Source organism: Candoia aspera, chromosome 4, assembly GCF_035149785.1.
Source record: "Candoia aspera isolate rCanAsp1 chromosome 4, rCanAsp1.hap2, whole genome shotgun sequence".
Taxonomy (NCBI): domain Eukaryota; kingdom Metazoa; phylum Chordata; class Lepidosauria; order Squamata; family Boidae; genus Candoia; species Candoia aspera.
In genome coordinates this window covers 40,709,610-40,733,947 of record NC_086156.1, presented here as the reverse complement: position 1 = coordinate 40,733,947, position 24,338 = coordinate 40,709,610, and the positions used below count along the sequence as shown (strand labels likewise).

At 40.8% G+C, this 24,338-nt stretch overlaps 1 protein-coding gene across 2 annotated transcripts in view; it reads left to right on the top strand.

Annotated features, from left to right (window-relative positions):
* NEK10 (NIMA related kinase 10) overlaps nt 1-24,338 on the top strand; it is a 127,951-nt gene that overhangs the window by 71,545 nt on the left and 32,068 nt on the right. Inside the window, exons 25-31 of one of the 2 annotated variants that reach the window (XM_063303910.1) lie at nt 2,731-2,944; nt 5,050-5,227; nt 5,306-5,392; nt 8,902-8,950; nt 10,096-10,133; nt 10,244-10,384; nt 24,207-24,307. In XM_063303910.1, the coding sequence (XP_063159980.1) occupies nt 2,731-2,944; nt 5,050-5,227; nt 5,306-5,392; nt 8,902-8,950; nt 10,096-10,133; nt 10,244-10,384; nt 24,207-24,307 (808 nt within the window). The remainder of the gene's footprint in view (nt 1-2,730; nt 2,945-5,049; nt 5,228-5,305; nt 5,393-8,901; nt 8,951-10,095; nt 10,134-10,243; nt 10,385-24,206; nt 24,308-24,338) is intronic. The other variant, XM_063303912.1, reaches the window with a different exon arrangement.

The window sequence follows — 24,338 nt, the reverse complement described above, 5'->3', positions numbered from 1 at the left end:
ATCTCCCTTTGTGCATATGACACAGAGTCATCTACACACATAGGGATGAATACTGAACTTGCAAACTGCAGTCAGACAAGCAGGCTATATCCACAACATCATCTTATACTTGAGTGAAGCCTATTTTGCACATGGAAGCACATGTGAAGCTCTGGGCTTGGTAGCATCTTTATATGGTTCTTTATATTAAATACAGTTAGTGGGTTGAGACTCACAACATTGCTCTCTTCAACAGCAGTCTTTAAAACTATTTTGAATTACAGAACATAATGTGAAAAACCAAATCAATCAATCCTATTTAAAAAAACCCAAATCTACTGATAAAGAAGAGGGGAGATAAAGTGTGCGCTCTCTCTCTCGCGCGCGCTCTCTCTCTCTCTCTCTCTCTATATATATATTATTATTATTATTATTATTAGAGATTTTAACATAGGTAAAAGATGAACATGAAAATATATAAAGAAAAATTAAGAAAAATATAAAAGAAGAAGTGCAGGATATAGTACAGATAGAAAAAGATATATAACGAAGTGACTTCCATTTTTCTTTATAGCAGTTGCAAACAAACTTATTATCTGTCTTCCCTCTTTTAGATTACACTACCTGGTTCCCTTCTTCCCATATTCAACCGTTTTTAATAAGCAAATCCATAAATCACCAATTCATTTTTTTCCATTTTCAGCAAAAAGTCCATAAGCGGTTTCCAGTCTTAATTGCTTAGTTAAGCAATTATGTTATGTTATGTATTGTTTTATTGTTTAGTTATTGTTTAGTTATTGTTACTTATTGTTTTATCCGTGATCAAACATATTCTGCAAATTATGCCATCTTCACAATCCACTCCTTCATTGTTTTTCCATCTTTGTGCATAAAGTAGTCTTGCTGCAGAAACCAATCTTCCATAAGTTGTCCTAATTGGCTATCCATAAGTCCTAATAAAAAAAGTTCTAGTTTGATCTGAATATTAATCTTTAAAATCCTTTGCATCATCATGTTGTTGTACTGAATACAACAATATTGTATCCAAATTTTTTTTGCTTTTTTGCAAGTCCACCATACATAGTAAAATGTCCCTTCATGTTTTTCACATTTCCAACATTCATTAAAAGTACCTTTATACATCTTAGATAATTTCACTGGTGTCATATACCAATGGTACATCATTTTATAAAAAATTTATCTTAAATTATAACATAATGTAAATTTCAGTCCTTTCAGCCACATGCTTTTCCATAGGTCCATCTGTATATTATAACCAAAATTCTTAGCCCATTTTATCATGCACTCTTTAATTTGTTCTTCTGTTTCAAATCTCAACAGAAGTTTATACATTTTAGCAATCACATGTTCATTTGTACATAATTCAATTTCAAATTCCATCTTACGTTGTTCAATTCGTTACGTTTTTATCTATAATAAATCTCTCTTAACTGTGCATATGAAAGCCATTGAAAACTAAACCCCTCTTTATTGTGAGGAAAAAATAAAACACAAAACACAAAATAAAAATAAAATAAAATAGTCCTTACCTACTGAAGAAAAGACAAGAGCTTCCCCAACCACTAAAAGGAACAAATGGTATAAGAAGATATCCCCAGCATAGGAGTTCTTGTGAATACTATTGTTGTAGCATCAAAGCGCCTATATCCTTTAATTCTTAAATCACGGGGACAAATTCAATGGGTAGTACAATGAAATAAGATATAAGTTGATTATTCTCCATGTTAGGAGATCCCATAGTGGTTGAAAAGTGGTTGAGGATACTCCCTTTAAAACATCAAATATTTTCAAAGTAATGTGTATGTCTTGATTTGCTTATGCATCCAAACTTCAGCTTAGTTTTCCTATGCAAATCCTTAACCTTTTGGGAGGCAGGGTGCTGGGAATATTTCTTTGATACTGTTCAACATACTGTTCTGACAATTCATGGACCCACAAATGATCTAGCTTCTGATTGTGTGTGATTTGTGTGAGCAGCCACATAACAATATTTCTGCCTAAGTGTTATATTGCTAAAATAATTTTTCCAATCACTTGAGCAACAGTAAGCAATGTACAGCTAGCTCTGTACATATTGCTGAACTCCTATCAGTCCTAGGCAGCATGAGCAGTGGTGAGGGATGATGGGGAATGTACTGCAACAGTATTTGCAGGGCCACACATTTTCTCTCTGCGTTAGAACTTCTGAGGTAAAACACAAAATTAATATGTTTGTTAAGTTCTTAGTTTTAGTGTAGTCCTACAAGCCTCTACCTAGGCACAGTAAATAATTGTAAGTTGAAGTGTCCATCACCAGCATATGGTTTCCATCAAGGCTGCACTTTTAGAAAAATAAAGTCAGGGTCACATTGGTAAATAATTTTTCAGTGCTCATTTAAACTTGACTCCACCAATCTGGTAGATTTAGAGACTAATGTTATATGTAACAATATAAACAGGCTTGTGATACACACATGCTGGGTTTATTTCTGTTGGGATTTTTAAAACTTTTGTTGTGTAAAATTGATGCAACGTTATAAACAAAGCAATACTTGGTGAGGGCTTTTCCTCTATGCCTGTAAAGATAAGGATTTACACTAGAATCCTGTGTTTTGAACTGTTTTGGTATTTTCCTTAGGACAGACTTCCTGAATATATTTGCATAGATGTATCAGTCATTGATTTCATGACAGTTAGTTTCATATAAATGTTGGCTGTCATCCCTAAATAACAAGAGTTTTTTTCCCACAGATGTTTGACCCCTGATGCAGAGACTCGTCCTGATATAGTAGAGGTCAGTTCAGTGATTTCAGATCTTATGATGAAGTATTTAGATGGATTATCAAATTCCCAGCTTGTCTTGGAGAAGAAATTGGAACGTGAGAGAAGGCGTACTCAGAGATATTTCATGGAGGCCAATAGAAATGCAATAACGTGTCACCATCAACTTGCTGTGTTATCTCAGGTAATGTAAACATATATAGTTATTTTGTTACCAAGACTATATTACATGCCCCATTATATGTTCCAAGTTATCAGTGAGCATATATAGTATAGCATTAGCCTGCTCTCATACTTGTCATTTATAAAATTTGTACCACATTACCAAGCAAACAGGTGTATACACAGTATGAATAATTGGTTGCTTGAGCTAGAAAAGAAACAGAGACAAAGAAGACCATCACCAGCAGAATGGATGGACTCAGTTACAGTGGCAATGAGTGCACCATTGGAAGACTTGAAAAAACAGGTTAGGGATAGATCGTCATGGAGAATATCTATCTGGTTGCTAGGAGTCGAAAATGACTTGATTAATCAATACCAAGAAAGCCTGCCTTCTGGTCCACACCCTTCTTACCTCATGTGGAGGAGATACACTGATCTCTCTTGATATTCAGGCCAGACAGGCAGAATAATGCTTGGTAAGACAGTATTGGTGCCACACCATATATGGTTTTATAGGTGATAAACTGCAGTGTGAATTGGGCCTGGAAGCCAAGCAGTTGCCATTGCAGTGACCTCAAAATAGATGTTATTCTTCAAGAATGTCTGTCCTGACTAATAATCTGGCTGTCAGATATTGCACCTACTTTAGCTTCTTAACTATCTTCAAAGTCAGCTCCAGATAAAGCATACTGCAGTTTTATAAACAGGAGGTGCCAGGGCATGAGTCACCAAGGCTTCCTGGTCAAGGTATGGCGGTAATTGGTGCTCCAGCAGAGTTAGGCCAAGGCCTGTTTGGCAGTGGCTTCCATCTACCGATCTGGCAAAAGTCCAGGATGATCCCCAAATCACAGAGCAGCTTTTTCAGGGGGAGCACAACTATATCAGGAGCAACTACTGAAGCTGTGTCAGCCTTCCCAGGTAGACCAGACAGGAAACACAACTAGATGAGCTCATTTTACTTGATTGTAAGGCTACATTAACAGAATCTTGCAAGTCTGAAAGTACAATTCTCCTGCTGTCCCTTTTACCACCTGATAAGTTACAGAGGTTCCTTTCTGAGTTTCTTTCTCTGCTTGTTATGCAGCTGCAGCCTATGCCCCCTCTTGTCTGATTGTTCCCTAGGCAGTATCTCTTCCCCCATCTCCCAAGGTCATTCCCATATACCATCACAGGCTGATTTGCTGAATAACAATGGTATTTAATGAGCAACAGCAACTCTGTCTTGACAAGGTTGAGTCTGAGATTGTTTCATCGCACTAGGTTCCTAACAGCCTCCAGGCCCTTGTTCAAGGCCTCCACAGCATCTTCAGCCCTGTGTGGGGTGGCGATGTATAGCTGATTGTCATCAGCATACTGATGATACTTCACTCTAAACCATTGGATGACCTGTTCCAGTGGCTTCATATAGATATGAAATATGGTGGAAAGGATCAAATGCTGTGGTATCCCACGTTGGGGCAGCCAAGCCATAATTAGGCTTCAACTGAAATGGATCTAGATCTGCTTCCTTTAGGATAGTCTGGAACTGAATCTGTACCACCTTCTCAATGGCCTTTCCTAAAAAGAGAAGATTGGAGAATGGGCAAAAATTGTCAAATAATTGATAGTTTCTTCAGGAGAGGATATATCACCACCTCTTCCAAGGCAGGTAGCATCACAACCACCACTAAAAAATCTAGTCATCACCTCCTGAACATCTGGTCAAAATCATACAGTGCTTCTAGCACTGCTTGAAATATGTTTTAAAAACGAGACAGAAACTATACATCCTACCCCAAAGAGAATGGCATCAAGCCCATTACCACAGACAAGTGGGACAAGGGGGGGGCAAGAATTTGAACCTTGATTTCACTGTATGTGGGCTTGAGCAGACCCAATTCTTTCATCATGGTTTCATGGCTTTACTACAATAATTCTTATCAGAATTTGGAAATTTATTCATGACAGTTTCTTGCCTAGCTGGTAGAAAGAAGCATGATTACTACTATAGTTCCTAAAAACCTTCTAAATATCTAAGGAAGATTTATGAAATTTCTTGAATGCCACCTAGTGTGAACTTCAGGGACCCATATTATCAGGGCAAATTATTTTTATTCTGAAGGAATTATTTCTATTATTTTGAAGGAACGGTATGAAAAGTCAAGTCTCAGCAGCAGTAGTAGTGGAGCAGCTAGTTTAAAAAGTGAATTTTCTGAAAATATTGATATTCTATCTGAAAACTTCCATCAGTCTTCTGGAAAAGATGAAGAGAAAGATGAAACCCTGTCAGATGATAACTGCACTTTAGAAAACACGGATAAAGGTAGGGTTAAATAAAAATGTTTAGTACTCCTGATTAGAATTGCAGAGAAAGTTAATTTCTGCTTTTATTTTTACAAAGATGTCTTCTCCGAATTAGATGACGAATTGGATATTTCAGACCATTCCAGCAGTTCTAGTTCAAGTCCACTTAAAGAGTCAGCATTTGGTACGTCCCTTTAAGAATACTTTTGAATTGTTGAAAACAATTATTTTCCAATTGTTCTAATTGGAAGTTTATTGGTGATGACAAAATGACTTTGCCATATTACCTGAGCAGGTAATAAGATAGCACGCATGGATCGTAAATGGAAATATAATGCTGGTCCTGTAGTTTCAGAATAAATTGGGAAAGACCAAATAAGACAGAGCCAGAAACAAAAGAACAACTTGATTCAAAAATCAAGGATTTAGCAAGAAATCCTCTATAAGTGAATTAATGTGGTTGAAGAAGTTCCAGATTTAACTAATGCACATTTGGTAGCATGGTCCTCTATCTGCTTTAGGTGTAGCTGGGAGAGGTTGTATGTTGCAAAGTTTGCTCCATGGGCTATCTTCAGAGAGGTTTTTGCACATGCTTGTAACTCTGTTAAGTTTTAAATGTACTGATCTAATTATACAGAGTTACAATATAAACAATATTTATAATAAATATCTCATTTTATTATTTATCCAGTCTTTTTAAAAATGGCATAAATAAACTGAAAAAAAAGTATCAAGTTTAAAGGATTTTTATGTTTGAAAAGGTATGATCTGTGTTATAAAAAATAAAGCTGAGCATTAAGGTAAGTGTCCCTTTGCTATTTGTTATATTATGATAGTGTATGTTTATCCTTTTTTCAATAATTTTATTTAGGATTATATTAAACAAGTAAAACTAATACAGCAACCTAATACATACATACATAATTTTTTTTTAAAAATTAAAAAGTGCAGAGAAAAACTAAAGAAAAGAAAAGAAAAAGAAAAAAGGAAGAAAAAAAAGAAGAAACTTCCCTCTTCATCCCCAGCAAGTATAGTCAACATTAACAACTTATCACTGTCTTTTAAAATACAACCAAATACTTCTTCACTTCCTCACCCCATTCTCTATAAGCCCATCTCTAAATCTTCAGCTCTCCTTATTAATCAGCAAAAGTCAAGTAAGGGTTATCAGAAATAACAACTTAAACATTTATATCTCCAGTTCCATTTAAACAAATTCCCCCTAATCCCTCTCTTCAAATAATCAAAGTCCAATCCCAATAAAAAAAAAAATTACCAAAAATAACCATCATCATCCATTCCCAATCAAAAAAACCATTAAACATCACCAGAAATAGTAGCCCATTGTTTATATATCAAAGATAACAATGTATTACAAATTAATCCATTAGACCCAATTAAACATTACCCAAAATAATTATCATCCTATCCCAGTAAAAAAAAAAATTAGACGTCACCAGAGATAGCTGGTGTCTCTTCTCTCAAAATTCTTGTCACCTTTATCAAAGTCCTTTTGTAATTCCAGTATAGTAACTCCAGTAGATCCCGCATATTCCAATATAATAAAATAATCCACATCACTCTTTTGATTTATTATTTGTGTATCTTTTTAAATTTTTAAGTCATCATCCAATTCTATTTGTAAATCCAATATTTCCATCTCTTTTTGTAAGTTGTAATTTTTAAATCCACCTTAAAGTCCATTTCAGTTTTATTCAACGGGGCTTGTTCCTCTTCAATAACCCTTAATTCCATTATAATGTTAAATAACTCAAGAACCTCCTGGACCCACCATCTGGTGCCCTCTAGTGTCCAACCTTCAAAGTCATCTTATCAGCTCAAAATATAAACAAAAGAACTTTTCTACAGGAGAGGATCCTTTTAATTAACTTCAACATCTTTCTTTAATTCAAATTCATTTGAACCCTTAGTCCATTTAAAAACTTTCCAAAATCAGCACTATAAACCCTTTTGCCCTATATTGCAAAAAAGAATTTTTTTACAAAACTTTAAACACATAAATTTCTTTCTTTCTATACGGATTGAAGAGAAACTCACCCAGCGAATACCAGACTTGCGGTTCTGAAGGTTTTTCAATCTTTATCAAACAATTTTAAAAAACCCTCCAAAGTTTGGTCAAACTTTGAGTCCATAAAAGGCTCATTAACTGCTCTGATCTCGATGGAATCCCGCGACTCCCAGCTGATTGCAAGAGACCACAAAAACATCAGTTTCTTCCTTCTATTTACCCCCCCAAAAAACAGCTGTCCAGAGTACATATGGGTAATCTCAAGATCTCTCCTTGATCCAGAGAGAATTTTCAGCAGTCTAGATCCAGCTGCCTTTTCAGCTGTACTGTATCCCATGATCCACAGAATGTCAGTTCTCAATTCCTCACTGGCAGTATATGTTTATCCTTAAAGCACTGATGTCCTTTATATTTTTCAAGAGTGAATATTTGTATGAAATAAATTCTTGTGGATAAAGTTAATATCAAAGAACATTCTCTTAAATTTGATTCCTGACTTAATAATAAGATTGGAAGCTTTATGGTTTCAACTACCCATGATTACTCATTATATCTAAATCATCTATCTATCTATCTATCTATCTATCTATCTATCTATCTATCTATCTAATTATAATGTTCAGAGCTTTGGATTTAAGTGTTGATTCTCATAGGAGATTTGTAAGAATTGAGCCCTTAATTTTTATTTTTATTTATTTTGAGATTCAAAATAATATTTTGAACAGGGATATATATCCTGTAAAAAACCTTTCAATCCAAGCTCTAGTCAACCAAAAGTCCACATTAATAGAGAGCTAGTCTTTCAGATTCTTCCAGTTAAAATACAGCAGAAGTTTATTATATACATTGCATATTAATACTGGAAAATGATCAGAAGAAGCATAAGACCCCTAAAGATTATACTGCTTAAGGCTGCATCTTTATCAGAAAAATAATATACCAAATAGAATTTCAAACAGAATGTACGGCTTTGGGCAATGTAAAAATTGCACATAACTATATTATTTTTAAATGGCCTTTTATTTTCTTCACTGTTCTGTTACACATTTGTTGAACTACCATGTAGGGAAGAAAGGGACCCTACATATGCCAAATCTTTCAACCTGTAATTTCCCTGGCTACATGCTGTCATTGGCTATATTCTGGGTGAGTGGAATAATTTATTCTTTCCTAAGCTAGTTCCTAATTACAAGGCTGATGGAAAGGTTGGGGAGAAGAATGTATGAATGTATTTTTTTTTTGTATGAATGTATTTCTGTTTCATTGTGAATAAAGGTAAATTTGCCTACTTTGAGCTCTGGCCCAGGAAACATATATCTCAGACAAGAAAATGGTTTCCCACCCCAGTGTGCTCTCTTGGAGCCATGTGAAGTAAAAATGCTAGAAATAAGAAATTAGTTACTATTATTCCATCTAACAGATTGTATGGCAAGCAAGTAGGATATTCCTATGCTTTGCCCAGTGTGATTAAAATGTGATATTTAGGATAAGTGTGAATCATTATGCACTGTTTACATCTTGATACTTTTTCTATTTAGGGTTGTTTTTGATTGCCAGAATATTTTTTTTAAATTACTATGGTATGATACAAACGTTGGAAGACAAATTATTTTAGGAATTTAAAATGTATGCAGCCTCATATATGTTCTATACCTTTGTTATAGGTATTATAAAACGCAGCTTCAGTGCTTATGAAAGACAGCCTCAGGCAAGGCAAGTCTGAAATCTTATTTACAAATGTAGATTGTTTGCCTCCCTCTGAATTCACCTTGAACATGACTCTGGAGTACAGCAATGTTGACATTTTCAAAGAGTGTAATTTTCAAAATAACTGAAACACAAGTTAGCAGTTCAGCATCATAAAAAATTATGTTGCAATAGCACATATAAATGTATTTATTTTAAATAATTTTCAAATTTCTATCACCCAAATTACAAAAAGATGCTCATGTATTTTAAAAAATCCTTCACAGAATAAATCTGTCAGATTTATTTTTTGTATTGTTTCAGTGGTATAAATTTCTTAAAATAAATGAGCAAAATAGAAGCAGAAATTGTTATTACAAAATTTAATTATGGTGATACATATTTTTTATCCACTGTGAAGACACCTTTTATATTCCTCTTCAAGGTCCATTCAGAATAGGAGTGTGCAACATTTTATTGTCCAAGGGCCACCCTTGCTTTTGAGCACCATGCTGGGGAACATACTCCTGAAAGAACTGAGTGCTCCTAGGAGAAGAACTAAATCTGATCTTATTTAATTTGCATTTAAATTAAACTAAAAATAAATATAGTTAATACAATAACTCCCCATTATGTAATTAAAGTTGTTCTCCTTTTGTCACCATTTAATTTTTTAAATAACATTTTTGCCACTTCTAAACCTTTGGGGAACTGCATATGGCTAGGGCCCCAAGTTCTAATTAAAACGCTAAGTAGCAAAGACATGCATTTTTTGGTGTCAGCACTCCACAGAGAACTGCATCGATTTAGTGTAGGATATTCATTCATTAAAGTTAATACAACTCTTAAAGCAACTGCTTTTTTTTAAGGCTTGCTCAGAAGCTTGAAAAAAGAGGGGCTGCTTGCCCAAGGACCAGTACATTCTTTCAAATAATTTTTGAAGATGCACAGCCCTGGCATCTGGTAATGCTGCATGATAAGAAAGATGTATAAGGATTTTTAATGTATGTGTGCATTTGTTTCTTTATAAACTTTCGATAAAATTAGAGGCATTATATATAAGACTCACAGGTGATTTTATTTCCAGGCGTTGATACATCTAGAATACTAAATTTCTCATACAGTAGTTATCTGAAAGATCATTCATGGTAATATCCTTTCTGTTTTTGCAGAGATTACACTGGAATTCCAGGATTCAGACCAAGACCTGGTAATTTCACCCCTGCCCTAGTTTTTAATGGACTCCCACCTTGAATTTCTTCTAATCTTATTTTTAAAAATTGTTAGTTTCACATGCAGTTTCTTCTTTTATTTCTTCAGCTTTGCTGCCCCTTGATCTGCTTCTGAAAGCGCCTTCGTTCATGTTCAGGGCCCACGTTAAGAAAATAGAGGATTCGTTAGTGACAGGGTGGAAATCCCATAGTCTTCCTGCTGTGATTCTGCGCAATCTGAAAGATCATGGTAGTACTTAAAAGTATCACTTCACCGTTAAGCAAGTTATGAATAGAACATAGGTGTACAGAGAAGTTAGAAATAGGGCAGATACTATATGAAAGCAAAAGTCTTACATAAATAAAGTTATTTAGAATTCTCAGAAAAGGTCTAACTTTTCAGGCACCTGGAATCTTACAATATACTGTAGAAAAAAAGGGGACAAAGAATGGTTTCAAAGTTTAATTGGGGTAGTCCAAGAAAGAATGGAATGGTGAAGATACCAGGTGAGCAGAGGAAAAATTGAGACAGGAACCATAGGCTTGTAATGTGGTATACCAAATGTGTAGTTTATTTGAATTGTTCATTTAGTAGAGTACTGTTACCATTCTAGACCAGGGTAAAGGTGTGATTATGTAAGGAAGGCAGATTGGGACACAGATTGCTTAAGAGTTAAGATCTGAAGAACTGTGATCATTCATTAGTGTGGTGGTCTCTCATGAAGGATACACAGGCTGCAAGTTTTCTCGGGATGAGAGCCCCGATTCAAGCCGTAAGCTCTCTTTTATTATTCTTTTACTATAAACATGAAGCTCATATTACAAAGAGCTGACTGGTCTAAATAGCAGTGCTTGGCTCATGTAGTCCTCGTGATCTGCCTCCTGGCACAGCTCAGGTTACAGCTCGTGTTGCCTTGTGAGGAAAGTTTTTGCTATAACCTTATCCACTATGGAAGTTCAAGGAAGGTTCAATGAAGATAAGCACAACAATGCCACTGCCGTGGTTTGCCAGCCAGCAGGATGCACGCAATGCTCTCTACACATTAGTTTCAAGTTCCTGCTGTGAATTGAGAAGAATTCAGACACTTTATATAAAATGGCTATGATTTTGTATGGAAATCATATTTGATTTAGAATCAGATACGATTCTAAATGACCCTAACCCTGGTCACTGATTTCAGAAATTACTGTGATATTCTTGTTGACAAATCCTCCCTTTTACCAAGCTATATTTCAGTAGGGCTAGTATATCTGAACTACAAAACTACAGATGACTATAAGTTGGCAGCAAGGAGATAGAGTTTTCAATAGCTCTTCACTCTGTCATCAAGTGGTAGTCTGGATTTTTATAGCCCAGTTGTGGTAACCTTAATTTCAACAGATAAGCAGACATTAATTGTTTTCTCACACATTATTGCATGTAACATGACATTTAATTCTCATCTGGTCCTTTTTTCACCTCATCTTCTGATTCCTATTAAATGAGGCCAGGGTTCAAACAGTTGCATTGTTGACTAGACTAGACTAGAAAAAGGAACAGTTAAAGATTTCCTTGCCTGTACTCTATTATGCAATTGAGGTACATAATGAGGAGGATGTTTTTGAGGTAATTATTTCAGCAAGATAAGAAGTCTCTGGGGTTTGAATTTAACTGCCACTTGATTGTCTCTTGAAGGTTACTGTCCTCACAATAAAAGGTTTTTTGACTCACTTTAGAACTTTAAACGAGGATGAAACATCTTAAACATCTTAAATGCCATTGGGAAAAGGGGAAGAGGGACCAAAATCTACCCTAGAAAACAAATGAAGCATGGAAACTAGTTCTCAGGGTTAAATTCTTAATTTTTGATCTTGCCAGGTGAAATGTTGGCAGATTAGGGTACCTCATGCATGTTACAAAGCTCAGCGTGCACAGGACATTATTATTTTTTCCACAAGAAAAAATGCTTTATGTGACATTTACAAATTAGGTCTTCCTGTAACCCAGGGTTGTACTTCATGAGGTGAAAACTAGCAGATGTTTTGTTTGTCTCAATCTTTTACAAGAGGTTCGTCTTCTAGAATTTAGAGCATGTGAAGGGGTCAGGAGAAAATACCAAGTAAACAGCATCTTTTTTAAAAATATAGAGATATATGGATTGTGTAGATGCCACAAAGCATATAGTGTAAGGTAAAGGTAAAGGTTTCCCTCGACGTAAAGTCCAGTCATGTCCGACTCTAGGGGGCGGTGCTCATCTCCGTTTCTAAGCCTTGGAGCCGGCATTGTCATAGACACTTCCGGGTCATGTGGCCAGCATGACGACTCGGAACGCCGTTACCTTCCCGCCGAAGCGGTACCTATTGATCTACTCACATTTGCATGTTTTCGAACTGCTAGGTGAGCAGGAGCTGGGACGAGCAACGGGAGCTCACCCCGCCGCGCGGTTTCAAACCGCCGACCTTCCGATCGGCAGCTCAGCGGTTTAACCCGCAGCGTAAGATAATGTAATATAATATAATATGGCCTTAATATATGTAGGACTTAGAGATTAGAATGAAATACATTTGCTAGGAACTCCTGTCAGTGTTTTCTAAACCAGCATATAACCAGGGTTATTTTTCAATAAATGCTGTACGGTTTTTATTGAATTCTTTGTAATGGTCTATCAGTTGAATGGACTTTTTTTCACCAATTCTTTGAGCACCAATTAATACAATTCCCATGAAAAAAATAAATTATTAATATTTTAAGAGGCTATTGCATTTTCTGTTTTGATATGCATAGCTACATTACCATTGTTTACAATCCATATACAGGTAGTCCTCGCTTAACGACCATTCATTCAGTGACCATTCAAAATTACAGTGGTGCTGAAAAAATGGATTTACGACCGGTGCCTGAAGATATATCTGTTGCAGCACCCCCATGGTCACCTGATCAAAATTCAGGCGCTTGGCAGTCCACCCACACTTAGACTGCAGGAAAACTGCAACTCTTCCCACCTGCCTATGCCTTTTTGGCTCCCTGCGGTCCACCACCCCAGCTGACCTCGTCTGTTTGCTCAAGGCATGAGCAAACAGACAAGGCTGCTGACAAGGCATGCCGGCCTGGCTGCTGGGCCAGGCCGGCTTTGGATGCAGGGGAAAAAAAAATGCTAAAGACAGACCCTCAATGGCAGCGTGCCAAAACGCCCCTTTTTACTGCACTCCTGGGCAGAGCTGGAGTTGGCTTCAGCTGCGGAAAAAGAAAAAAAAGTGGTAAAGGCAGCCCCTTTGTGAAGAGCTGCTGGGTGGGGCTGGCTCAAAGTAGTCCCTTTGCAAAGACCTGCTGGACGGGGCTGAGATAGCTTCACTTAAAAAAAAAAATGCTACCTTAGCCCTGCCCAGCAGCTCTTGGCAAAGGGACTGTTTTGAGCCTTCTTTTTTCTTTTTGGAATGCAAGGCTTGCTTAGCCCCACCCAGCAGCTCTTTGCAAAGGGGTTGCTTTGGGCTATTTTTTTAAATTTGCAGCTGAAGCCCAGCCCGGCCAGGCATGCCTTGTCAGCAGTGGGAGCAAGAAGCTGGCGAAGGTCATCTGGGGCGGCAAAGCACAGGGTGGCAGGGGTGACTGCGGCTGGGACTAGGCTGGGGTGGCTGTGGCTTCCCAGGACATGGCAAGCAGCCCCAGAACTGCGTGGTTCTGGGGCTGCTTGCTGCCCTGCAAGGCGGGGCGCAGGGTGGCCAAAAGGGCAGAGATGGGAGGAGATAGATGGGTGGGGGGAGTTGGAGACAGTCCTTTACCTTACTAAGGCTCAGGGCTGGGAGGGACCAAGCCCAGAATGGCTTAGACTGGGGTAGGTGCTCTAATGACCAGTAAAATTCACTTAACGATGGCAAGGGGAATTGCCAGGATTGCTGTCGTTAAGTGTTGAAGTCACATGATATCTTGCTTTACGACCAGATCGCTTAGTGACAGAAATTCTGGTCCCAGTTACTGTTATTACAGGGCGACTACCTATAGTGTATTTTGCTCAGTTGCTGATCAGAAATAGTTTAGCTAGGTAAGGGGAATAATTGCTGTCAGATTGCATAATATCTTGTTTGTCTAAAGTGTCCAAAATGTAATGTCTGTCTGGAACAAAAGCATAATGCTTTCTTCCTTTTGATTCATACCTTTTTTCCAGAATTCTTGTAAACACTCTTCAGTAGTTATTCTGATTCTGTATTTGATAAATACGCTCAAAACCTATCCATTTTTATTTGGACTAGGATGGATCTGGTGTGAGGATAATATGGAAAAGGATGGACAAAACATTTTTGGAAGTTTCTTGAAAGAAGTTTATAATTTCTCTAAACAGTTTGTCAAAACCATAAAATAATATAAGGAGATCTACCTTTTCAATCTATTTTGTCTTTTCTGTTCTCTCTTTCCTGTTTTTCGCATTTGCAAGATTCAGGCTGAAAAAGAAGATCCTGTTCTCAAGAGGTCTTGCAAAACCAAAGGGTTCTTTATTGTCTTTGAGCAGTGATGGTTTCTGAACATGCCCAGACTCTCCAGTGATGCTACAAATGTTGAGAACTGCATTTGTTGTTATTTTTCATTCCTTCTGAAAAACGAGTAAAGAAGAAAACAGCTACACTTTCTAGAGACAACAGTGTAGATTGCAAGCATCCACTGGTTTCTTTTTAATGGAGAGTGAAAAGCATTTTGTTTTATGATAGGAATGACAACGTTTTGGAAAAAAATCTTGGTCAATGAGCAAGGAGAATGCAAACTATATTTCCAGAAGTTCATGTTGGTAAAAACAGCTTCTTTTGTCTCTTTCTCTTTACATCATGGTAAATAGGTGGAAATATGAGAAAAGTTTGTGATAGGTTAACACAAGAAAATGAGGACTGAAACCAAAGCATTACAAAGGAGAAATTCAGAAGGGAACTGGACTTTATTATATTATTATATCATATATTAAATAATATTAAGTTATATTATTATAACTTAAGAAACATCCAAATGGGGGAACTTCCTTTGTAAGTCCATTCACACATTCCTGAAATTCTTCTGTCTTCCCAGTTTTGATTACCCCCAGACTACTATCACTTTCTAATCTGTCAATGTGGAATTCTTCAGGCTGCCTTTCATAAAGAACATAAACTATTTTGTTCTGCATATACAATACTAATGTCAGTGACATTATATTTTATGTCTTATAACCAGGGAAGAAATGGAAAAGGAAAACTGTGCCACTCCTCTCTCCTTTAATTGATGAAATATACAATAAATTCCTATATGATTTTACAAAACCATTAAGGTCTACACCAAGTCACAAGATGGATTTAGTCTGGACCCTGTAATGAATATAGAGGATGATCTTGAAGTATAGAGGGAAGATCCATTGCCAAGGAAATGATCAGATAACTGAAACTTGAGCTCAGACCAAGAAAGTGGTTTATGGAAACACCTCAGACAGCCCCCACCCCAATTCACATGAAGATGAAAGAGGGAGGAAGCGCTTTTAGACTTGCAAGATTCTGTTACTATACATTCTAATAAAAGTAGCTTCAAGTCTGCAGCGGGAGCCAGTTTGGTATAGGGGTTGAGGCATCAGGCTAGCAACCGGGAGACCATGAGTTTTAGTCCCATCTTAGGCACAAAGCCATCTGGATGACCTTGAGCCAGTCACTCTCTCACAACCCTAGGAAGGAGGCAATGGCAAACCACTTCTGAAAAACCTTGCCAAGAAAGCTGCAGGGACTTTTCCAGGCAGTCTCCAAGAATCAGACACGACTGAACAGATTTTTAAAAAAAGGTCTACAGTGTCTGTTTCTTAGTCTGGTCTACCTTATAGGGCTGACAGATCCTTGTGTATGTGCATTCTGAGGGCAGTACTTTTTCCTTTCCCAATCATTCCCCCACCTGCTCAGTATAAATAACATCAAAACATCTTACTTCAGTGGTATTGTATAATCTCAATTCACAGTCGCATGTACAGTATTTAAAGAGATCTTAATTCTGGTTTTCCAGCTCATATCACTGAAATGCCTAGGAGCTCCATATCAGTTTCATAATCACCAATTCCACAGCAGGTTGCTGTATTTGTGCTTAAGTGTCCAATAACTGGATGAAAGTTTCGGATTATCTGAATTTCTTCAGTACTATCATTTTCTCCTCCAGTTTCTTTTCTTAATATAATTAGTGAAATGTATTTAATACATTATACATAGAATATTAGAGGTGGATCCTTACTTTTTCAGCAGAAAATTCACAGCATTAGTTTCAAGAAGGATCATCATAGGCTCTCAGTGTGTTATACAGTATCATTTTACCCTGTTGCTATTATTATCATGCTGTGTTTAGTTGCACAAGCAAGGCATGCATATTAGGTTTAGTTAAAGGAGAGAATTTATTGACCAAAAGTAGACAAGAGAATGTTATAAATGGTCATAACCTTTTACCGGTTAAAACTTAGTAGTTTGGTTTTGCAGAGTCCTACTGTTTACCAATACTCAAGTCCAATTTGCAGACAAGATTAAAATGGGAAACAGTAGGATACCTTGACCTATCATAGCAGAGTCTGTAAACATGCACCCTTGGAGTATGGCAAACAAGCTGGGCCAGAACTGTTAAGATTTCACTCCCCAGATCCTTTATGAAGACTCCCCTGATTAGGGAATGGAGCATCTCATTCCTCACTGACTTTATGAAGCTATCTAATCCAGTGCTTCCAATACTACAAGAGATGAGGCAACTATATGGAGGCCCTCTGTATAAACCTTGGAAACAAACAAGAGAGGACTGCTAGTTGGCTTTCTTGGGTGTATATACCATCCTTGTGTACAGTATGTGCATCTTCCTGGACCAGCTGAACTGAGAGCAAGAAATAAGATTTGGCTGCCCTCTCTCCAGTATCTGCACAGTGATAATAATACATAATAAAATATTGAAAACTACATCTGTCTTGGCAGTAAATTCTGTACTAGGAGACAGAGATGTCTGCATATTGTAACTCAAAACATTTTGACAATAATTTTGAAACTACTCCCCTAGTCACAAATAACTTTCAACCAAGTGTCACAATTTATTTCCATCAAGGCTACTGAATGCAAAGGTATTCTCTAATTCCAGTATCTATATCTATCTGTCTATCATCTGTCTGTCTGTCTATCTGAATGGTTTTTTGGAAGATATTTAACTACCCTTATTTAAATGTATGAATTAGTGGCTTTGCAGCAGTGACTCTGCACCACTAACATCGGATTAAAATTCAGTACAGTCAAACAATAATAAATATAGAGGGTGTACCAAAAGTCAGGCCCCATAGACAATTTATTATATAAATTATATTAAATGTTCAAATTGGTTGCCATTTTCTTACTTGTTTGATGCACAATGTTTGAACATTCCTAGGTAGATGTCAGGATAGCCTTACTCCCAATAAGACACGGACTCACTTAGAGGGTCTAAGGATTTCCTGTTTATTGGAAGCAGATTGCATACAGAGAAAAAGACGGGAATGTGGGCGTGGTAGCGGGGTACCCCAATTATACCCATGTGGCGGACCTTGTCCTCCTCCACCCTCCATTGTCCCACAAGCTGGATCCGAATGGGCGATCTGTAGCGATATGGGTTCGTCGATGGGCGATTCGGGCGATCTCCGCTGGTCTCCTTTGTCTTCTCATTCTTGTCCGGTGCAGGTGCATCCCCCGGAGTAATGGGTGGAAGTTCCCCCGATCTGTTAATGGGTTTTAGGTCCGGGCAGAGGTGTGCCTCTATTGTGCTGGTGATTGTTTTAGGCGTTTGTGTGCTTAAAGGATAATGGTTATCCCTTCCTCCTTCCTGATGGGCATGTTCCCCGTTGTGATGCACATATGCCTTGCAACGGGGAACATGACATACTGCCCCCCCAAGAAAATTCTAAGGTGCCGGTTTGTCCGGGTATGCTTCGTGGAAGCTTTTGACAAGCCGTTTTGCTGAAACATTTTGAGCTTGGACCCACTCCGGGTGGGGAAAATGTCTCCATTTGACGAGGTACTGTAGGGTGCCCCTTAGCCTCCTGGAGTCTAGTACCTCCTTAATTTCAAAATGTTGACCATCTATCATGATGGGTGGGGGCGGGGGGGTTTCGTTGTGCCATTTTGAAGGGGTGGCTGGTTTCAGTAGAGCACAGTGGAACACTGGGTGTATGCGCCTCAAGTTGTGGGGTAGCTCCAACTTGAAAGTCACTGGGTTGATAATTTCTATGATTGGGAACGGTCCAATGAATTTGGGTGCCAGTTTCTTCGAGGGCTGTGGGGACTTGATGAACTTAGTGGACAGGTAGACCCTATCTCCCACTTTGAAGTTCGGCTGCGCCGCCCTGTGGTTTTCTGCAAATCTTTTGTAGGTTGCTTGAGCGCCTGAGAGATCCAGCTGGATGACGGGCCAAATCGTGGCCAGTTGCGCTGCCCAGTCATCTGGGGAACAGGGCGGGGTGTCAGGCTGGGGCAGTTCTGGGATCGGAACAAAGTCTCTACCGTAAACCACTTTGAATGGGGTGTGACCTGTGCTCTGGTGCACTGCATTGTTGTAGGCCACCTCGGCAAAGGGTAGCAGGTCTACCCAGTCGTCCTGTTGATAGTTTATAAATGATCGTAGGAATTGCTCCAGGGTGGAGTTAAGAATCTCTGTAGAGCCATCTGTGTGGGGATGCCACGCCGTGGACAGTGCCTGCTTTGTACCAATTAGTTTTAAAAATGCCTTCCAGAACCTGGAGGTAAATTGTGTGCCCCTATCAGTCACCAAATGGGAGGGGGTGCCGTGGAGCTTATAGATGTGATTTAAAAAGAGGCTTGCCAGCTGTTGCGCGGAGGGGGTGGACACGCAGGGTATAAAGTGCGCTTGCTTGGAAAAATAGTATTTTACCACCCAGATGACTGTTTTTCTTTGGCTGGGTGGTAGATCTACAATAAAGTCCATCGAGATTTCCTCCCAGGGGTGGGAGGGGCTTGCTACTGGCTGCAACAGTCCTTGGGGCTTTCCCACCTTTCGTTTTGACATGGCACATGTGGGGCAGGCAGCGACATACTCTTAATGTCCTTCCTAAGAGTAGGCCACCAGGATTGTCACCTGATTAAATGCAGCGTTTTGACAAACCCAAAGTGCCCCGCTGTCTTGTCATCGTGTGACCTGCTCAGAACTTCCGCTCGCAACTGTTCTGGCACATACAAGTTATTCTGTTTCCAAGCTAGGCTGTCCTTAACAGATACATTGTGTAGGTTATTTTGTAACCATGTGTCTGTTTTGATGGCTTGAACGAGCTGTTGTTGCAAGTTCGGTGAAATTGACCTGCGTCTCCCTCCGTCTGCGGGTGTTTGCGCTGGGGTCCGTTGGGTTGTTTGGCTGCGCATGACGGCGGGGCAGCCCAGCTGTGTGTCGGTCCACACAGTACCCACAATGCCCGATGCCTGACTAGCGTCCTGAGGCCACCTGGAAAGGGCATCTGCTAGGAAGTTCTTCCTCCCCAGTTTGAATTTTAATTTAAAGTCGAATCGGCTGAAGAATTGCGCCCAGCGTACTTGCTTGGGGCTGAGGCGTTTTGGAGTGCTGAGAGTCTCTAGGTTTTTGTGGTCTGTCCACACTTCAAAGGGGCAAGTGGCCCCTTCCAGGAGGTGCCTCCATGTCTCTAGGGCTGCTTTGACTGAGAACGCCTCCTTTTCCCACACGTGCCATCTCCTTTCCGTTTCTGAGAACTTGCGGGAAAGGTACGCACAGGGCTTCAGCTGATTGTCAGAATCCCGCTGAAGCAGGAGTGTCCCAATGGAGAAGTCGGATGCGTCGACCTGTACGACGAAAGGCTTGGTTGGGTCGGGGTGTTGCAGCACTGGCTCTGCTGTAAAGAGGCTTTTGAGGTGATCAAAAGCTCTTTGACAGTCAGTCCAGTTCAGGAGCGCTCCCGGGTTCCGTGACTTTCGTGTGTCCCCCAAGCCCTTTGTACGGAGTAGGTTAGTTAGAGGTAGCACAATCTCCGCCAGCCCCTGGATAAAACCCCTGTAGAAATTCATGAAACCGAGGAAACTTTGAAGTTGCCTCCTCGTGCGTGGGCGCTCCCATGCCAGGATGGCTTGGACCTTGTTTGGGTCCATCTCGATGCCCCTCGCCGAGATTCTGTAACCCAAGTAGTCAATTTGTGTTTGATGAAACTCGCACTTGGAGAGCTTGGCGAATAGTTCTGCCTTGCGGAGTTTCCTGAGCACTTGCTTCACTAAGCGTTCGTGCTCTTCTTCCGTCTCTGAATATATTAAAACATCATCGAGATAGACAAGTACCCCCTTGAATAAGTGGTTGTGCAAGACCTCGTTGATTAACTGCATAAACACTCCTGGTGCCCCCGCCAACCCAAATGGTAAAACTTTATATTGAAACGACCCCATCGGGCAGTTGAAAGCCGTCTTCCACTCATCCCCCTCCTGTATTCGTATTTGGAAATAGGCTTCCCTCAGGTCCAGTTTTGAGAATATCTTGCCCTTTGCCAGGTGGGCAAGAATGTCCTTGATGAGGGGTAAGGGGTATTTATTTGAGATGGATGCGGCATTCAAACCGCGGTAGTCGGTACAGAGCCTCAGTGACCCGTCCTTTTTTTCCCGAAAGAGGACTGGGGCTCCGACTGGTGAGTTAGCAGGCTCAATAAAGCCCCGCGCTAAATTTTTGTCTACGAACTCCCTTAATGCTGCCAGCTCCTTCTGGGTCATCACATAAATTTTGGGCTTTGGTAAGGGTGTGTTAGGGACCAGTTCTATAGCGCAGTCCGTTTTTCTGTGGGGTGGGAGTTTGTCAGCCTCCTTTTCGCCAAACACATCGGCAAACTCTGCATATCTGGCTGGCAGGCCATCCAGGGTTGCTGCCTCCAGATGCATCGAGGTAGTCACCGCCCTCCCCGTTGCAGCACGGGGAACCCGATCCCCTGAGGGTGCTTGATAGCGCCCATCCGAAAACGTAATTTCCCTGGTTGTCCATTTTATTTGTGGGTTGTGTTGTACTAGCCATGGGATCCCCAGGATGATTAGGGGTTGGCCCACCGGTGCCACAACGAACGGCAGTCTTTCCTTGTGGCTGCCGAGCTGCAGCACAACCTTGTCCGTGTATTGGGTGACCGGACCCCCTCCCGCTGCTGATCCATCCAACTGTGTAAAAACAATGTGGTGCTGAAGTGGATAGCAGCGGAGGTTTAACGCGGCCGCCAGGTCCGGGTGCATAAGGCACTTGGAGCAGCCGGAGTCAATTAGCGCCCAAACTTCTGCCGATTCTCCACCGTGGGATAGGGTGACTTTCACGTACAGGGTGGGACAATTAGCACTCACCCCGAAGTTGTCGCGCCCCTTGTCTTCTTCCACCTGTCCCCTGGCGCTCCTCAGGGCAGGTGGCTGGTGTTTCCTGCCGGCTCGTCTTGGTCGCTTTCCTCTTCTGCTATGGAGTAAGGGAAGTCCTTTGCTGCGGTTTCACCCATCGCGGCTGGCATTTTCCTGGGTGTTGGGGTTGGCTTGGTTGGCACCTTCCACGAGCTGTCCCTCGCCTTCGCTTTCAGGCAAGCCGCCGCCTTGTGGTCCTCCTTCCCGCACCGAAGGCACTGACCCTTGGCAAACCGTCGGTTTCTTTCTTCTTTCCATGGCTGTGGTCTCGACCTCGCCGGTCCTGCTGCTGTTCAGGGTCCTCTCACCGACTCTGCATGCTGCGCTTCCCTCTTTGCCTGGAGGAAAGTGTCCTGGGCGTCCTCTGCCTCTCCGGCCAGCAGGATCCACTCCACCAGAGTGTTGGGGTTGCTCCTGCACAGTGCCCACCTGAGTACGTTCATGTTTAGACCCTCCTTGACTGCTCAATGAGGGTGGACTGCGACCATACTTTGACCTTCCCGGCCAGGGCTTGGAACTCCATGGCATAATCTGCCACAGAGCGCTGTCCTTGTTTGAGGGTTTTCAGGGCTCTTTTCGCCCTTTCCCTTTCCAGGGGGTCCCTGAAGTGCAGGTCTACTGCCCAGAGGAACTCGTTGCAGTTCTCGAGTTCTGGGGCGCCTGCCTGGCATAACTGGACATACCAGTCAGCCGCCCGACCTTTTAATTTGATCGCGATGGCGTTTATCTTCCCCTTTTCCATTCGGAAGTAGGGACCCCATTCCTCCATATAGTTCCTCGCGTTTGTGAGGAAAAAGGAGAGTTTTGTGGGGTCCCCGTTGAACTTAACCCCGAAGTCCTTTATCGCCGTTCTCGGTGGGCTCCAAGCCGCATCTGGGCGTCGAGGTGTGCTTCGGGCAGTCGGGGCTCTTTGGTCTCGACGTGGGGATTCCCTCCGTCGGGCCTTGGGTGGCGGTACCATCTCCTGCCGGCTCCCGCTTCGTTCCGGCCGTCTCACTCAGCCTTGCCGCCATTCGCGAGCCCTTCTTGGTGCAGTTGCCCCGCCGCTCTCCTTCGGTTCCCGACGCCGTGGATGACGGGATGTCCCGCAGTTCCCCCGAGGCTCCGGGTGATCCGGGCGAGGATTCCTCCATCTCGTCAATGGTGACCCACGTGCCTTGGGACTCCCGGGTGGCGTTTGCTGTCGCTTCTCCCTCCGAGCTCGATCCCGAGCTCTCCTGGGCCACGCGCCGTCAGGGCATCGGGCGTCTGCCATCTGCGGGGTTGTGGGTTCCGTTGCCGGTCGCTGGGTAGCCGCCTCGTCGGGTGATGAATTCTTCCATCACTAGCTTGGTTCCCTCACAGATTGGATCTGGATTGGTGCTAGTGGAAAAAAATTTTTTGGGATTCCCGTCTTTATGTCAGGATAGCCTTACTCCCAATAAGACACGGACTCACTTAGAGGGTCTAAGGATTTCCTGTTTATTGGAAGCAGTTTGCATACAGAGAAAAAGACGGGAATGTGGGCGTGGTAGCGGGGTACCCCGTTTATACCCGTGTGGCGGACCTTGTCCTCCTCCACCCTCCATTGTCCCACAAGCTGGATCCGGATGGGCGATCTGTAGCGATATGGGTTCGTCGATGGGCGATTCGGGCGATCTCCGCTGGTCTCCTTTGTCTTCTCATTCTTGTCCGGTGCAGGTGCGTCCCCCGGGGTAACGGGTGGAAGTTCCCCCGATCTGTTAATGGGTTTTAGGTCCGGGCAGAGGTGTGCCTCTATTGTGCTGGTGATTGTTTTAGGTGTTTGTGTGCTTAAAGGATAATGGTTATCCCTTCCTCCTTCCTGATGGGCATGTTCCCAGTTGTGATGCACATATGCCTTGCAACGGGGAACATGACAGTAGAGTAATGTTTTCTCTGAAACAAAATTAATAGAACATACTGCGATTACCTATGGGGCCTGACTTTGGATAACACCCTGCATATACATAAAATGGCAGTCAAGGACAAAAATCATAAATAAACATACATCTTGTGGGCCCAATTATGGTGATTTGGCTATGTTAAAAAGTAATACTGGAGGGTAAGCTTATCTTATAATGGTCCTACTGTAGAGACACAGCAGATATTGCCCCATCCTTTACATATGTTTACATTTTAAACTGAGGAATTATGCAGGAGTTGCTATTTTAATTGTCTTATAAAAGCAAAATATTTGACAGTCTTGTAGCATATGTTCATTCATATTCTATGGTACTGAGTCAGGAAATGAAGATCTTAAATTTGCTCTGTTCTTAACAATATTGTGAATAAAGTCAAACTGCTTTTATAGATTTTTATGTCATGTTGCAAAGCACACATAAAATAATCTTATTCAGGTTTCAAAGGCTGAAAAATGGGTTTTATCTTTTCCTCCTAGAGAATGTTGAAAAAGCGTATAAAATCATGATTTGACAACCTTTCTATAACCTTCATGTACTTTTATTGCATTTTTTAAAAATGTTATTTTGCTCTTGCTACATGAATACCTCAATAGAACTGAAGTATGGAAAATGCTTTATATTTAGAATTCAATAACTCTGTTAATCGTGTTGTTACAAGAAGAGAAGTACTAGATCTCTTTGCAATCTGCAAGATCCAAATGCCATTCTGCTCTTCTTTTCCCCTTTCCTGGCTTCTGCATCTGCCTTTGAGAGAAATACTGAAACCAGCAAATTGATTTTCATTGCTGACTGTAACATTATCTTCTGCAGCATCAGCTGGGATTGCTGTGTCACAACGGAAGGTGCGTCAGATCAGTGATCCTATTCAACAGATTCTAATTCAGCTGCACAAAATTATTTACATCACTCAGGTACCTTTTGCTGGTATTATTTTAATGCAGA